The sequence below is a fragment of the Saccopteryx leptura genome, chromosome 4, assembly GCF_036850995.1.
Source record: "Saccopteryx leptura isolate mSacLep1 chromosome 4, mSacLep1_pri_phased_curated, whole genome shotgun sequence".
In the NCBI taxonomy this organism is placed as follows: domain Eukaryota; kingdom Metazoa; phylum Chordata; class Mammalia; order Chiroptera; family Emballonuridae; genus Saccopteryx; species Saccopteryx leptura.
Window position 1 is genome coordinate 53244771 of NC_089506.1, and position 15152 is coordinate 53259922.

At 38.8% G+C, this 15152-nt stretch overlaps 1 protein-coding gene across 1 annotated transcript in view; it reads right to left on the reverse strand.

Annotated features, from left to right (window-relative positions):
• Positions 1-15152, reverse strand: part of DNAJC3 (DnaJ heat shock protein family (Hsp40) member C3) — an 81928-nt gene that overhangs the window by 5078 nt on the left and 61698 nt on the right. Inside the window, exons 10-11 of the mRNA XM_066380677.1 lie at positions 1735-1867; positions 1089-1237 (exon numbers count right to left, since the gene is read on the reverse strand). Coding sequence (XP_066236774.1) covers positions 1089-1237; positions 1735-1867 — 282 coding nt within the window. The remainder of the gene's footprint in view (positions 1-1088; positions 1238-1734; positions 1868-15152) is intronic.

Consider the following 15152-nt stretch of genomic DNA (forward strand, 5'->3'; position numbering starts at 1 on the left):
AAAAAAATGTGCCCTGGCCAGTTGGCTCAGTGGTAGAGCGTCAGCCTGGCGTGCAGGAGTCCCAGGTTCGATTCCCGGCCAGGGCACACTGGAGAGGTGCCCATCTGCTTCTCCACCCCTCCCCCTCTCCTTCCTCTCTGTCTCTCTCTTCCCCTCCCGCAGCCAAGGCTCCACTGGAGCAGAGTTGGCCCGGGCGCTGGGGATGGCTCCTTGGCCTCTGCTCCAGGCGCTAGAGTGGCTCTGGTTGCAACAGAGCGGTGCCCCAGATGGGCAGAGCATCGCCCCCTGGTGGGCATGCCGGGTGGATCCCGGTCGGGCGCATGCGGGAGTCTGACTGCCTCTGTTTCCAACTTCAGAAAAATACAAACAAAAAACAAAAAACAACAACAAAAAAAAAACAAAAAAAAAGGGAAAGATTCATCAAATGGGCATAAAACTTCTATTTTTTTAATTTGTCTAGCTCAAGTCATAGCTTCTGCTCCCAGACATGGAAGGGCACAAAAACCAGACATTAGGTTAGTATTAAATTCCTCCTGGAAATAGATGTCAAAATATTACTCAGTATTACCTACATTCTTGCTGTTTCACTTATTTTCCAGGCAATGTTAGCGTGTAAGAGAAGAGTATTCAGTTTAGGCAAGGTTCCCGGGGGGGGGGGGGGGGGGGGGGGGGGCACGGGCAGGCAGCTCCTCCCCCGGCTGCACACCCCGTCCGGTTTCCACCTCAAGCTCCCGTGTGTGTGTAAGGAAGTCCTCACTGATCGATGAAGCGGACCTACGAGATCCCCTCACTGCTGTGCTTTCACACCACAGGTGAAAAAAAGGGAGAAATGTCGGACCCAGGCGGTCTGACTCCACATTTGTTGGTCTTTCCACTGTACTGCGCACCCGTGGGCCCCCAGTCTGACTAGAACAGGCCTACACTGGGCTTCTGCAACTGCGAGGCCGGAGGAGGCCCGACCCGAGGTGAACCCGAGCTGCCTACGCCCACTGTGGCAGTGCCTCGACGGGCAGGGACGGGGACGGCTCAGCCGCCGGTCACCAGCTCAGCTAGTTCAAGAGCATAGAGAATGTTAAAGGCAGTGATACCTGGATCGGAGAGGACCTCTTTAGCAGCTGCAATGTCAATGAACTTTTTCTCAGCTTTTTTCTTTTCTTCTTCATTCTGGAAGTTGTCTGGGTGCCACTGCATTGCTAATTTTCGGTATGCTTTAATGATTTCTTGCTTTTTGGCATTTCTGAGGGGTATTAAAATTGATTAATAATCATTAGTTAAGGAGTTCTCAACACTTCTGGATTAGCTAGTTTAATATAAACAATTACTTAAAAGGTTGATTTTTTTTCAAGGAGGGTGGTCTTATATAAAAGCACATGTTGAGTAAATTGAGCATCATTTAGTACCTGCAAGTTGATTCTTAAAATACCCCTTTATTTACAGACCTAGAGAATTTTTATTTCCCCCATCCCCTCTCTCCCTCCCGGTTCCCCCGCAAAAGGACCTACTCATGCTACAGTACCCTGTCTTTGTCACCAACTCCTAATTCTCCATTACTGCATTACTAGTCTCTATCAAAGAAAACTGTAACCTATTCAAAAGAGCTTTATGATGTTAGACTGTCAGGGTTTAATCTATGACCGAAATTACATAAGGAAAGGAAATGAATCAGAGAGAAAAGAGGAGCAACGATTATAGCTTTAAAACAATTTAAAAAATGCCAATTTTAAATTAATTCACCTTTTTACTCCCAAGATTTTATAGTAATCTCTCTTCTGTGACTGTTTCAGTAGTCTCTGTGCTTTCTCTAGACCTTCCCGAATCTGCTGGTCATTTTCATTGTGTTCCTGAGCAGTCTCATAATCCTGAATAGCTGTCAAAATATGTTTAAGATAATGCTGTTAAGAGGAATTACAATTTATAACCTTTATTTATCCTGCAACATTGACACTGAAGTCACATCCCCAGCCCCCTCACTCTGCCATTACTGCTAAGAGCCTAAGAAATATTATCACCTTAGTAATTTTGTTTGCAAACTTACAAAAGGCACAATTAAGGCTGAATTCAGTAGCTTATTTCTCCCAGTCAATAGAAGTCGCTGCTGTTTCCTTACCCTCCCTCATTATCTTCCCCGTACCTGTTAGCCTTTTAGATGTTTTAACATCAGCACTTTATACAAAGCAATCTTACCATAAGAAGACTCAAGTGATTGTTACACAAGAAACTAAGACAATGGAAAAAAAATATCTGTGTGGTCAGCAACTGGGTCCATAATACAGAAGAATTAGAGGATTAGAAAGGAAGCAAGAGGAACCAGCAGCAATCACAATCAATCACTATGCCACCCACAGGCTTCAACACAAACAACTAGTACAACCTGATTTTTTTAAAAAGTATCAATCACAATAGAAAACCATATAGAGACCTGGTATGGTCATTTAAAATATTTAGAAAATCCAAGGCGTCTACCTGGAAACCTAACGTCATGCAGAAAAGAGTCACACAGCAGGCCTCATTCTGTTCTGCTTTGAAAGGCATGCTGGCAGGGTGGCCCCTGGCAGGCTTCGGGAAAGTTGGATTTCAGGAGTATTCCCAGCATTCCCTGATAAGACTGGCTCACCTGCTGAAACTATCTGTATAAACAATGTGATTTATGGTAAATGTCTTCTTTCCTTCTGGAAGGCCAGAATCCTGGTAGGAAGTAGGCACAAGGTGCCTACGTCACCAGCCTCCAAAAAAAACCCTGGGCACTGGGTCTCTAACAAGCTTCCCTGGTAGACAACTGGAAGGATGTGCTTGTGCTGTATGACTTCAGAGAGAAACACTCGGAATCTTTCCCTTGGTCTCCTACGGCTTTTGCCCCATGAGCCTTTTCCTCTGCTGATCCTACTTCCTGCTCTTTCACTGGAATAAATCTGGCCCCGAGCACAACTACATGCTCAGTTCCATGTGTCCTACGACTGAGTCATCAAATCTGGGGGTGATCTCGGGAAGCTCCAACACACATTTTTCTCAGTGTTCTCCTTGGAAAGACATCTCAAATAATAAGACTATTGGTTTCAAATTCTAGTATTTATGAAAATATATTTCATGTGGGAGAAGACATCTCTCTGGGTAATATGCCTGAACAATCATCTTGGCAACAGCTAATCCTAAAAGGGGTTTAACCTTGGGAAACATGAAAATAATAAAGATATTAGGATAAGATCAAATTTATAAACCTGCACTACATAGAAAAATGAACCAACACTAACTTCTGGCCCACGGGGGGGCTGCTTGAAGCTTTTATCTTAATTCCTGCCTCAATGCATTAATATTAATATTGAATATAATATTAAATATAAAACATTATTACTGTCACCCAATTCACAGTGACATCCTAAAATATCTTTCCAATTATGACAAAAACCCATCATAAATAGTAGTGAGGTTTAACTTTGCAATTAATACCCAGAGCACTGGGATACCAGAACCGAGTAAGGAAATGTACTTTAAGGATTTTATTACAAGGGGAAATGTTTCAGTATATGCAATTTTGCTGCTTATGCAAGCTCACATTTGAAACATGTTTGCATTCTTAAGTGTTCACAGTATCTCCCCCAAAGTAGTCTTCTATATCCTTTTATTAAAACTTAAGGTAGATACATTTTTCCCAATATACTATAAAACAAAGTATAAAATTACAGGTTGGGTTTCCTAAATTCACATAATTATAGGTAGATAATTAATTAGAAACTTAATATGGATGATTAAGACTTGCCCTGGACATAAACTAGATCATTGTCAATTATATTTCAGATTCTACTACTCTGAGAGAATCTAAAAAGAAACCTAAATGCCACTCAGTTATGTTTATCCCATACCACACTAAGCAGCTGTGAAAAGTAGAATAAGCCAAAAATATTAAGGTCCTAAATGAACAGTCTATTACATATTAGACAATTCATTTTCTAACCTCTGAATCTAAAAGAATATTCTCCTTCCCGAATTATTTTTCTTCCATATTTCCCTCACCCACTTCTTAAGGAGTACTGAAACAACCAGATCAAGACGGCAGACAGTAAGCACAGGAGTTTGCCTGCCCTCCATCCCATGATCCCACCAAAATGACAAAAGTTAAAAAGTAATATAGCCGTGGCAGCAATAAAAACAGCAGACCTGAAATTTTGATACATTTCTGGAAGAGAGAAAGCAAATGGGATCATATTATATATAATGAATGACCTTAAGTAGAAGAATCACAATCCAAATACACATTGAAAGAGGCCCTAGCAAATTTGGAGGCCATTCTATTTGTCCAAGGACCCTCACTTTAGCGAGCAAGAGTAGCTTTAACACACCCATCAGGATGGTGTTTGTTAGATGACTACAGGATGGCTGGGCAGGCTCTCCCCTTTCGAGTGGAGCAGCTACAGCATTAACCCCTACCAGTGTCCAAGAACCAGCCTCAGCAGAATGGAGGATGTGTATCTGGAGGCCCCACTGTGGCTGCTGGCACCAGGAAGAGAAGCAGAACTGACCCCGCAGGCACGTAAGACCTCTACAACAGACCCAGAACAGCAAAAGCGGTTCCGTCCAGAATTTAAATATTTCAAGTGACTCCACTTGATAAGTAAAACGAGTAAAAGAGGAATACAGCCCTGCTCATTCTGGCAAGCTGGCTAGCAACGTAGGGGAAGTCTCCTGTGAACAGTTTCTACCCTCTCAGAAGTCTGCCATGAGCTCCCCAACACAGAGAAACATTTGAAAGACAAATGTGCACAGTTGCCAATGACTCCCCTCTCATTTCACCAATTCATTAGCAAATCCCAAATCAGCTTCCCTTCCAAGAGAATTTACTTCTCACCATTTCAGTTACCACTGTGATTAAGCCAGTCATTAATACACCTGTATTAATAGGTATAATAGCTGTAATAACTTTATAACAACTCTCTTCAGCTTCTACCCCTTCTGATGACATAATTCTGTATGTAAAAAACCCAGAGACTTCACCAAGACCTATTAGAAACAAGAAACAAATACAGTGATGTTGCAGAATACATACATTATCAATGTACAAAAAATATCCACTGCTTCCCTAAATACTAACAATGAAACTTCAGAAATAGAAATGGAAAAAACAGGTCCTTTTGCAGTTGTAACCAAAAGAATAAAATACCTAGGAATAAACTTAACAAAGGATGTGAAGGGCCTATATACTGAAAACTACAAAGCATTATAAAAAGAGACTGAAAAACACAATGAAATGGAAAGATATTCCGTGTTCATGGATTGGACAAATCAACATATTTAAAATGGCCATATAACCCAAAGCAATATACAAATTTAATGCAATCATCAACAAAATCCCAACGTCATTTTTTAAAGAAATAGAACAAAAAATCATCAGATTTGTATGGAACCACAAAAGACCCAGAAAAGCCAAAGCAATCCTGAGAAAAGATCAAAGCCAGAGCTATCACACTACGTGACTTCCAATTATACTATGGAGCTATGGTAATCAACCAGCAAGGTATTGGCAGAAGAACAGACACATGCACCAATGGAACAGAACTGAGGGCCCAGAAATAAAGCCACATATATATGGACAAATAATTTTTGACAAAGGAGCCAAAACACATAATGGAGAAAAGAAAGTCTCTGCAATAAGTGGTGCTGGGAAAATTGGAAAGCCACTTGCAATATGAAACTTGACCATAGTTTGTCCCCCTGCACAAAAATTAAATCAAAATGGATCAAAGACCTAAATATAAGATCTGAAACTGTAAACTGCACAGAAGAAAACATATGTACTACACTTACGAACATTTGTCGTAGAGAACATTTTATGAATTTGACCCCAAAGGCAAGGGAAGTGAAGGCAAAAATAAATGAATGGGATTATATCAAACTAAAAAGCTTCTGCACAGCAGAAGAAACTGACAAACAAAACAAAAAGGCAACCAACTGAATCAGAGACAATATTTGCAAATGAAATTTTCAATAAGGGGTTAATAACTGGAAAAAAAAAAACAACTCATACAACCTAACACCAAACAATCCAATTAAAAAATGGGCAGAACCTGAACAGACACTTCTCCCAAGAAGACACACAAACGGCCAACAGATATGAAAAAATGCTCAAATTCAGTAGCTACTAGGGAGATGCAAATCAAAACTACAATGAGACACCTCCTCACACCTGTTAGATTAGCTATTATCAACAAGACAGGCAATAACAAGTGCTGGAGAGGCGGTGGAGGTGGGAATGTAAACTGGTACAGCCATCACAGAAAACAGAATGGAGGTTCCTCAAAAAATTGAGAATAGAGTTACCACATGACCCAGCAATCCCTCTTCTGGGTATCTGCCCAAAAAACTTGAAACAATTATTCACAACGATATATTCATCCCTGTGTTCACTGCAGCATTATTCACAGTGGCCAAGACATGGAGACAACCAAAGTGTCCCTCGATAGAGGACTGAATAAAGAAGATGTGGCACATATATACTATGGAATACTACTCAGCCATAAGAAATGATGACATACTGCCATTTGCAACACCATGGATGGACCTTGAGAATATGGTAAACGAAGTCAGTTAGAAAAAGCTAAGAACCATATGATTTCGCTCATATGTAGGATATAAAACTGAAACTCCTGGACACAGACAACAGCATGGTGGTTACCAGAGGGAAGGGGATGGAGGGTCCTGAAGGACAAATGGGGCCAAACATATGGTGGCGGAAGATGATCTTACTTTGGGCGGTGGCAACACAATGCAATACACAGATCATGTATCATAGAAATGTACACTTCAAAACCATACAATCCTATTAGCCAATGTCTTCCCAATAAATCTAATCAAATAAAGCAGACTTAGTGAAGATAAAGCAGAGGCCTTACTAGGGAGAAGACAGGAAAGAAGGGACTGCAATGAGTGAGACTAGCAGATAGCCCTGGGCAGCACATCTCAGGAAACTCAGCAACTAGGTGCTCTCTGAGGTGAAGGGCTCACCCTGAAGTGCAAGAGATATACCCCTTTGGTGTAGCAAAGGATGTGGGCAGAGGGCGCAGGACTGGCAGCAGACGACCTCCTGGACACGGTTTGGTTCAGAGAAGCAGAAAGGGCAGGGCTATACAGAAAGGCCATTTTAGCAGGAAGCAGAATGTCTGTGGAAACAGTGAAGCAGAGAGTATTGCGATTGTTAAATAGAGAAGGCTGCCCTGTCCCCAACACCCCCTTACACACATACCCCCACAGGACTTTCCCACAGATCACTGGGAAAAGATCATTTCATGCCATTTTGTAATCAGTATTTTTTAGTGGTATAGCATCAATTTAAAGATATTTAATTTTTAAATGGAAACGGGAAAAGAGCACCAAAACTTACCTGATGAACATGCATCAGAACACTAGCCAAAGAATACATGAAAATTCTGAGCAAACCTTATGCCATGAATAGTTAAATTTTAATTTAATCACCTCTATTAAGAGTAATCACTAAGCAGAATAAGAACTCAGCAAAGAATGAAATGGAGGAGATAAAATGTGAATAGTCAAAACTCAAAAATAAGTACAGTAAAAACTCATAGAAGATAAAATGAACACACGGGAGAAGCAACATATGGGAAAAATATAAGGACCCAACAAAATGCAATGGAAGTAGTTTTAAAAAACTAGAGGAAAAAAAATGTAACTCTAAATGACAAACAAAAGGGAATACAACCTACACATAATTGGATCTCTGAAGCAGAAAACCAATAGAACAGAACAAAAGCCAGATTAAATTTAAGAAAACTTTTCTAAAATAAGAAATAAATCTATGTATTCAAAGGGCCCAGCAGGCACCAGGCAAACAAGGTAAGAATGCTCACCATTTAGAGACGGCCCAGTGCAAGTAACATGCTGACAGGTAAGGGTGCTGTGGGTTGCCGGGCCAAGACCAAACTCCTGGCCCCAGACACTCCACAGCAGTACTCAGTGCCCGAACAGACTGGAATAGTAACTAGAATACACAGAGAATTTGTGAACCAAGGATTTTATTATCTAGTCAAGCCTTCCTTCAAGTACAAAAGGTACAGCTCTGAACATAGAAGAAATCAAGGAAAAATTTTCTCAGGAGCCTCTCAGGAAACTACTGTGGGATGAACTCACCAAGAGAGGTCTGGAGAAACCACGGCCAAAGGAGGGTGGCACACACTGAATACATTTACTGTAGAACCGAGACTAAAACAAAACACAAAATTAGAGTGACAAAGTACAATGTATGCCCTGACAAGGCAGAAGGGATACAGCTAACAAAAAATTCCCCACTTACAGCGGAAGGCATAAGAAAACATCACCCACTAATAAATCAAAGGCAAATACTAGAGAGAAATTCATTAATAAGTATTAAGTGGTAGAGGAAAAGGAAAAAAGAAAAAAACATGCTAACATTTTTCTTCATGGTAAGATACTAATAAGACATTGCCCAAAGTAAGAGGGCTAGTTAACAAAACTTAAAAAAATAAAATAAAAACAAGAAAAATACAAACCTTTCTATATAACAAAATAATACGCAAAACAATATGGGCCAAATAGCAAAATTTCTCAGCAAAACAGAATGCTAGAATTCAGACCAAACACATCTGTCACATCAATAAATGTAAATGCAGCCTGACCTGTGGTGGCGCAGTGCAAAAGCGTCCAACTAGAATGCTGAAGTCACCTGTTTGAAATCCTGGGCTTGCGGGGTCAAGGCACATCAATGAACAACTAAACAAGCAATCAATGAACTAAAATGAAGCAACTATGAGTTGATAGTTCTTGCTCCTCCCTACCTCTCTCTCCCTTCCCTCTGTAAAATCAAACAATCAATATAAATGTACCTAACTCACCTATTTAAAAGCATTGTCGTATTGGATCACAAATCCAACCCAACTCTATACAAGAGACATACCTGAAACAAAGTGATTCCAAAAAGGCAAAAATAAAAGTATGGTTGGCCCTGGCCAGGTAGCTCAGCTGATTTGTGTCATTCTGATACATTAAGGTCATGGGTTCAATCCCTGACCAGGGCACATACAAGAATCAACCAATAAATGCCTAAATAAGTGGAACAACAAATCTATATTTATCTTTCTCTCTGCCCCCCTTCCTCTTGCTCCAAAAATTTAACTTAAAAAAAGTTTTAAAAACTATACAATTTTTTAAATTGATGTTCCTCTCTTTGAAATCAATAAAAAAATACAAAAGGTATGGTCAAAGTTTCAGCAGGCAAATGCAAATAAAGTTTGGTTCACAACCCTAACATCAGATAATTAGGATTTAGGTCAAAAACATTAAACTACAAAAACAGGGGGAGGTTGTATAATGGTAAAGGCATTATAGTGAATATCAGTGCATAAAATAAAACAATGGCAACGTTTGTAAAGCAGAAAGAAGATACTAGGACCGACTTAAAGACACTAGTAGAGGAAACCTTGTACCTCTCTGCTTGTAACAGATCAAGTGTACAAAGAGGCAAGATAGAGGAAGACCACAATAAAAGATACATTTCATTGATATGTCAAATCCTGTCCCAGAAACAAGTGTCCACTCTTTTCAACTTCTTATAATTCATTAAGTCAGCCATGTTAGGTTAAAAAAAAAAAAAAGAAAAGAAACTAGTAATAACTTATAAAAAATGAAGTAGTAAAAATATTCTTTGATCACAATAACTAGAAATTAATATCAAAAATTAAGCTTTACACTTAAAAAATTTTAACTCCCCAACAACTCTTTGTTTCAATGTTTACTTTATTGATTTTACAGAGAAAAAGAGAGAGAGCAGGAGAGGAGAGGAACATCTGTTCCTGTGTGTACCCTGACTGGGGATCAAATCAGCAAGTCTGTGCTTCAGGGTGATGCTCCAACCAACAGAGCTATCCGGCCAGGGCACCAAACACTCTCGAAATGAAAGAGAAATATAAAAATAAAACCTGCAAAATATCTAGAAAATAATGATGAAAACGCTACCTTTCAGAATCCATAAGACACAGCTCATGAGTGTTAACAGCATAGCCTTAGTGGTTCAATAAAAATAACAGGAAAAAATGAACAAAATAATCATTATTCAAAGTAAGAAAACAAAGGTGAACTGTAGGACAAAAACAGAAACTAATGAACAAAATAATAAGACTGATAAGTCAAAAAGCTTATTTTCTTCACAAAAATCAGCCAACAGCTCTAATCTAATGAAGAAAAGCAAGTTTAAATACAAAAAAAAAAAATAAGAAATTAAGAAATAACCATTAGGAAACTAAAATGATGAGACTACTTAACTAAATTCCATACAAATAAACTTGAAATTTCAAGAAGAGTAACTCAAACTCAACCCAGAAGAGACAGAAAATTACAACTGTCTTAGAAAAAGTCATCTTCCACCTGACCTGTGGTGGCACAGTGGGTTCAAGTGTTGACCTAGAATGCTGAGGACACTGGTTCAAAACCCCAGCCTTGCCTGGTCAAGGCACATACAGGAAGCAATTAGGAGTTGATGCTTCCCACTCCTGCACCTTTTTTTCTCTCTCTCTCTACTTTCTCTAAAATGAAAAAATAAAATATTTTTTAAAAAGCTGTCTTCCAATAAAGCAGCGGGCTTTCCATGGAGATCCTACAACTTAAAAAGGGAAATTTCCAATTATTAAGAACTACCCGCCTGGGCAGGCAATAGTGCAGTGGATAGAGTGTCAGCCTGGGATGCTGAGGACCCAGGTTTGAAACCCCAGGGTCACCAGCTTGATTGAGTGCGGGCTCATCCAACTTGAGTGTGGGGTCACCAGCTTGAGCGTGGGATCATAGAAATGACCCCATGGTCACTGGCTTGAGCCCAAGGTAACTGGCTTGAGAAAGGGGTCACTGACTCGGCTGGAGCTCCCCAGTCAAGGCACATATGAGAAAGCAATCAGTGAACAACTAAGATGCTACAACTATGAGTTGATGTTTCTCATCTCTCTTTCTTCCTGTCTGTTCCCCTTGCTAAAAAATAAGCCTGACCTGTGGTGGTGCAGTGGGTAAAGTGTCAACCTGGAACGCTGAGGTCACCGGTTCAAAACCCTGGGCTTGCCTGGTCAAGGCACATATGGGAGTTGATGCTTCCTGCTCCTCCCCATTTTCTTTCTCTTTCTTTCTTTCTCTCTCCCTCTCTCTCTCTCTCTCTCTCTCCCCCCCCCCTCTCCTCTAAAAAGAATAAAAATAATTTTTAAATAAATAAATAAATAAACAAAACTACCCTAATTACTAGTTTGCTATATATAAAAGTCTAGGTTGAAAATTATTTTTCCTCAGAATTTTTTGAGAATATTGCAATACTCCATTCTAGAATTAATAGAAGGAGGGGGAGAGGATAGAGAAAAAGTTCTTCAGGAGAATTTAACAATTTGAAATGTGTTGGCTGCTAATATCAAAGCTTCAAAATGCAGAAAGGAAAACTGGACACTTAAAGGGAAAAATAAGAATAAAGATTTTAACTCTCTCGGCAACTGCTGAGAAAATTTCACATCTAACAATTGCAGAATACACATTATTTTCAAGTGCAAATAAGACATTCAGCATACCATACTAGACTACAATACAAGTCTACATAAATTTTAAAGAAACCAAATCCAAATAAATTTAATAGAAAGGACATCACACAGAGTATGTTCTCTGACCACAATGGAATTAAATTACAAATCAATAATCAGGTACCTAGGGAACCAACAAATACAGGGTGGGGTAACATAGGTTTATAATTGCATCTACTGTCGAATAATAAAATTTCCCCAGCCTATATTTGAAACTACATCTAAATAATATATACATCAAAGAAAATCAGAATACATTTCAAACCAAATGATAATGAAAATAAAACAATGTGAAAAGTAAAGCTTTAAATGCTTATATTAAAAAGAGACCCAAAATCAATGAGAGATCCACCTTAAGAAGATGGAAAGGCACAAGTAAACCCAAAATCAGAGGAAGGCAGAGAAGACATGAATAAAATATTTTTTTAAAAATCACAGAAAATATTAACAAATCCATAAATTGCCAAACTCTAGCTAATTTTTCAAGAGGAAAAAAAGTATAAATTATCATATTAGAAATGAAAAAGGAATAATCACTTCAGGTCTTACAGACATTAAGAGAAAAATAGGCCCTGGCCAGTAGGCTCAATGGATAGAGCATCAGCCAGGCATATGGACATCCCGGGTTTGATCCTAGTGGGCACACAGGAGAAGCAACCATCTGTTTCTCTCCTTCTCTCCCTCTCCCCCCCCCCCCACACCCAGTGGCTCAAATTGTTAGAGCATGGTCCTGGGCACTGAGGATAGCTCAGCTGCTCCAAGACTCAGCCCCAGATGCTAAAAATAGCTTGGCTGATTCTAGCACCGGCCCCAGACAGGGGTTGCTGGGTGGATTCTAGATGGGCCACACGCGGGAGTTTGTCTATCTTCCCTCTTCAGAGAGATTAAAAAAAGAAAGAGAAAATAATATTATAAACTTCATGCCAACAAAATCAGCAATATAGGTGAAATGAACAAATTCCTTGGAAGTTTGTAACTTATGAAAACTAACACAAAATGAAACAGAGAATATAAATAGCCCAGTATCAATTAATGAAAATTCATAATCAAAAAGCCTTCCTACTAATAAAACTCCAGGACCAAAGTTGTTTCACTGGTGAACACCAGAGAAAGACTGATACATACCAGTCTTACACAACTCTTTCAGAGAAAGGAATACTCTTTAATATCTGAGTCTAGCACAACTTTAACACTACAATCTGACAAAGATATTTTAAAAAGAGCAATTTTCCTTATGAACACAGATGCACATTAAAATAGTAGTAAATCAAATCCAGCAATATCTAAAGAGGACAGATAATTCATCATGTCCAAGAAGGGTTTAACCCAGTATTTCAAGGCTGATTTAACTTTAGAAATATCATTGTAATTTATCATACTAAGAGAATAAAGGAGAAAAATACAAATATATACATAACTTGTATAACTCAATAACAAAAGAAACAACACACTTTGTTAAGTGGGTAAGTAATTGAACACGTCACCAAAAAAAAGATATCTCAATATGCAGGCAGCATATGAAAAAATATTCAACAACCGAAGTCATCAAAAAGACATATTAAAGCCACAAGGAGATACTAAAATGTATAAAATTAAAAGACTGACAACACCAAATGTTTGCAAGGATAAAAAGCAGCAGGGATTCCTATAGACTTTATTGGTGTGAGTGTAAAATGTAAATTACTTTTTCAGAAAGGGCCTAGTAGTTTTTTTCAAATCTAAGCATACACCTTACCTGACGACTCAGCACTTCCACTTCTACTAGACATTTACACAATAGAAATGAAATGCTATCTAAAAAGAGCTTTGCAGAATAATGTTCATAGCAGGTTTTTTCATAGCTGAAATCTTCCTGGCTGTCTGTTAATAAGAGAATAAATAAAGTGTAGTATAGTCATAAAATGTATTGTCTTCAGGGATAGGATTAATGGTGAGATAGATAAAATAGTGCTTTCAGCCCACTACCTGCTTTTAAAATAAAGTCATTAGCACATAGCCATGTCTATTTATACTGTCTGTGGCCCCTCTTGCATTGCAGTGGCAGAGATGAGAAGTAGCAACACAGAGTTTATGGTGCCTATAATTTTTACTACCAGCCCTTTACAGAAAAAGTTTGCCACTTAATGCTCTTCATCAATAAAAAGGAATAAATTACTGGTGCAAGTAACAACATAAATAATAAATAAATCTCAAAAACGTGTTTGAATAAAAGAAGCCTTACACAAAGTCAACATACTACAGTGACCCTTGAACAACGCAGGATTTAGGGGTGCTGACCCTGTGCAGTCAAATCCGCATATAACTTTTGACTCTCCAAAAACATAAGCAGTAATAGCCTATCATTGACTGGAAGCCTTACCAATAACATAAACAGTCAACTGACGTCTATTTTGTATACTTTGTGTACTACTTACCATATTCTTACAATTGACTAAGCCAGAGAAAAGAAAATCTTAAGGAAAATACATTTACAGTATTTATTTTAAAAATCCACATATAAGTGGACCCACACAGTTCATACCTGTGTTGTTCAAGAGTATTTGGTTCTACTAATATGAAGATCTAGAATTGGTAAAACGAGTCTACGATAGGAAAATCAGAACAATGGCTGCCTCCTGGCAGCAGGATAAGGACTGACTGGGAAGTAAGGGACAGAGGGTAAAAGAATATTCTGTATCTTACAGGAGTCTCGGTTTGACAAGGACTCCCTCCTTTGGCCAAAACTTGAGTCTGGTTCCTCTGAGTTCTCTTTCCGTCTAAGCTCAACCTTGGGCTTCTTTCTCTGTCCTTGTAGAATCAGTCTGAGCAAAAATACTGCTAGGTGATTTTGGCTAAAATTCTCCACCGTTGGTATTTGACCTAATTAGAACTTGATGTCTGATAAAATTCCTCATTTCCTGCCTTGTCTTCAGCAAGAATTCAGTCCATCTAGCAAGAATCCCCCTTTTCCCTGACATTTCCGCCTAGTCTGTTTTCTTTCTGCTTACCTCCCAGCCTGCTCCTTGGGTAGAACTCCCCACTTATCCTTGTCGGAATCAGACGTGAGCCCAACCTCCCACTCCAGGACCCCACTGCAGTGGTTCCTATACCTATCGTGATCCTCTGCCCATCACCCTTTGAATAAAGTTTTTTAACAAGTATCAAGAATAATTTTTCTATTTAATAGGCATTAAAATCAGAACTGGTATCCCTAAGATTTGTGCATTTCATCTTATCTAAAATTACCTCCCCCCCACACACACACACAAAAAAAACTAAGAAAGACAGTAAACAATTTCAAGTTGATAACATACAAGCCAAAGTATTTGGAGGAAAGTAAATCAAAGTCTAAGTATTTTTTGGAAATGTATCAAAGAAAGATGAATTGACAGATGGAAGGATAGACAAATGTGATAAGACAGTGATAGGTTAATTTTAGAATCTAGGTGAGGACATGAGTGTTCACGATAAAACTTTCAGTTTCTCACTATATTTGACATTTTGCATAATAAAACGTTGAGGGCAATGTTTACCTCCTGTGAAACTGTCATAATATAGACAATGAAAATGTGTTCTACCACTCTTATACATATTCATCCTTAGACACAA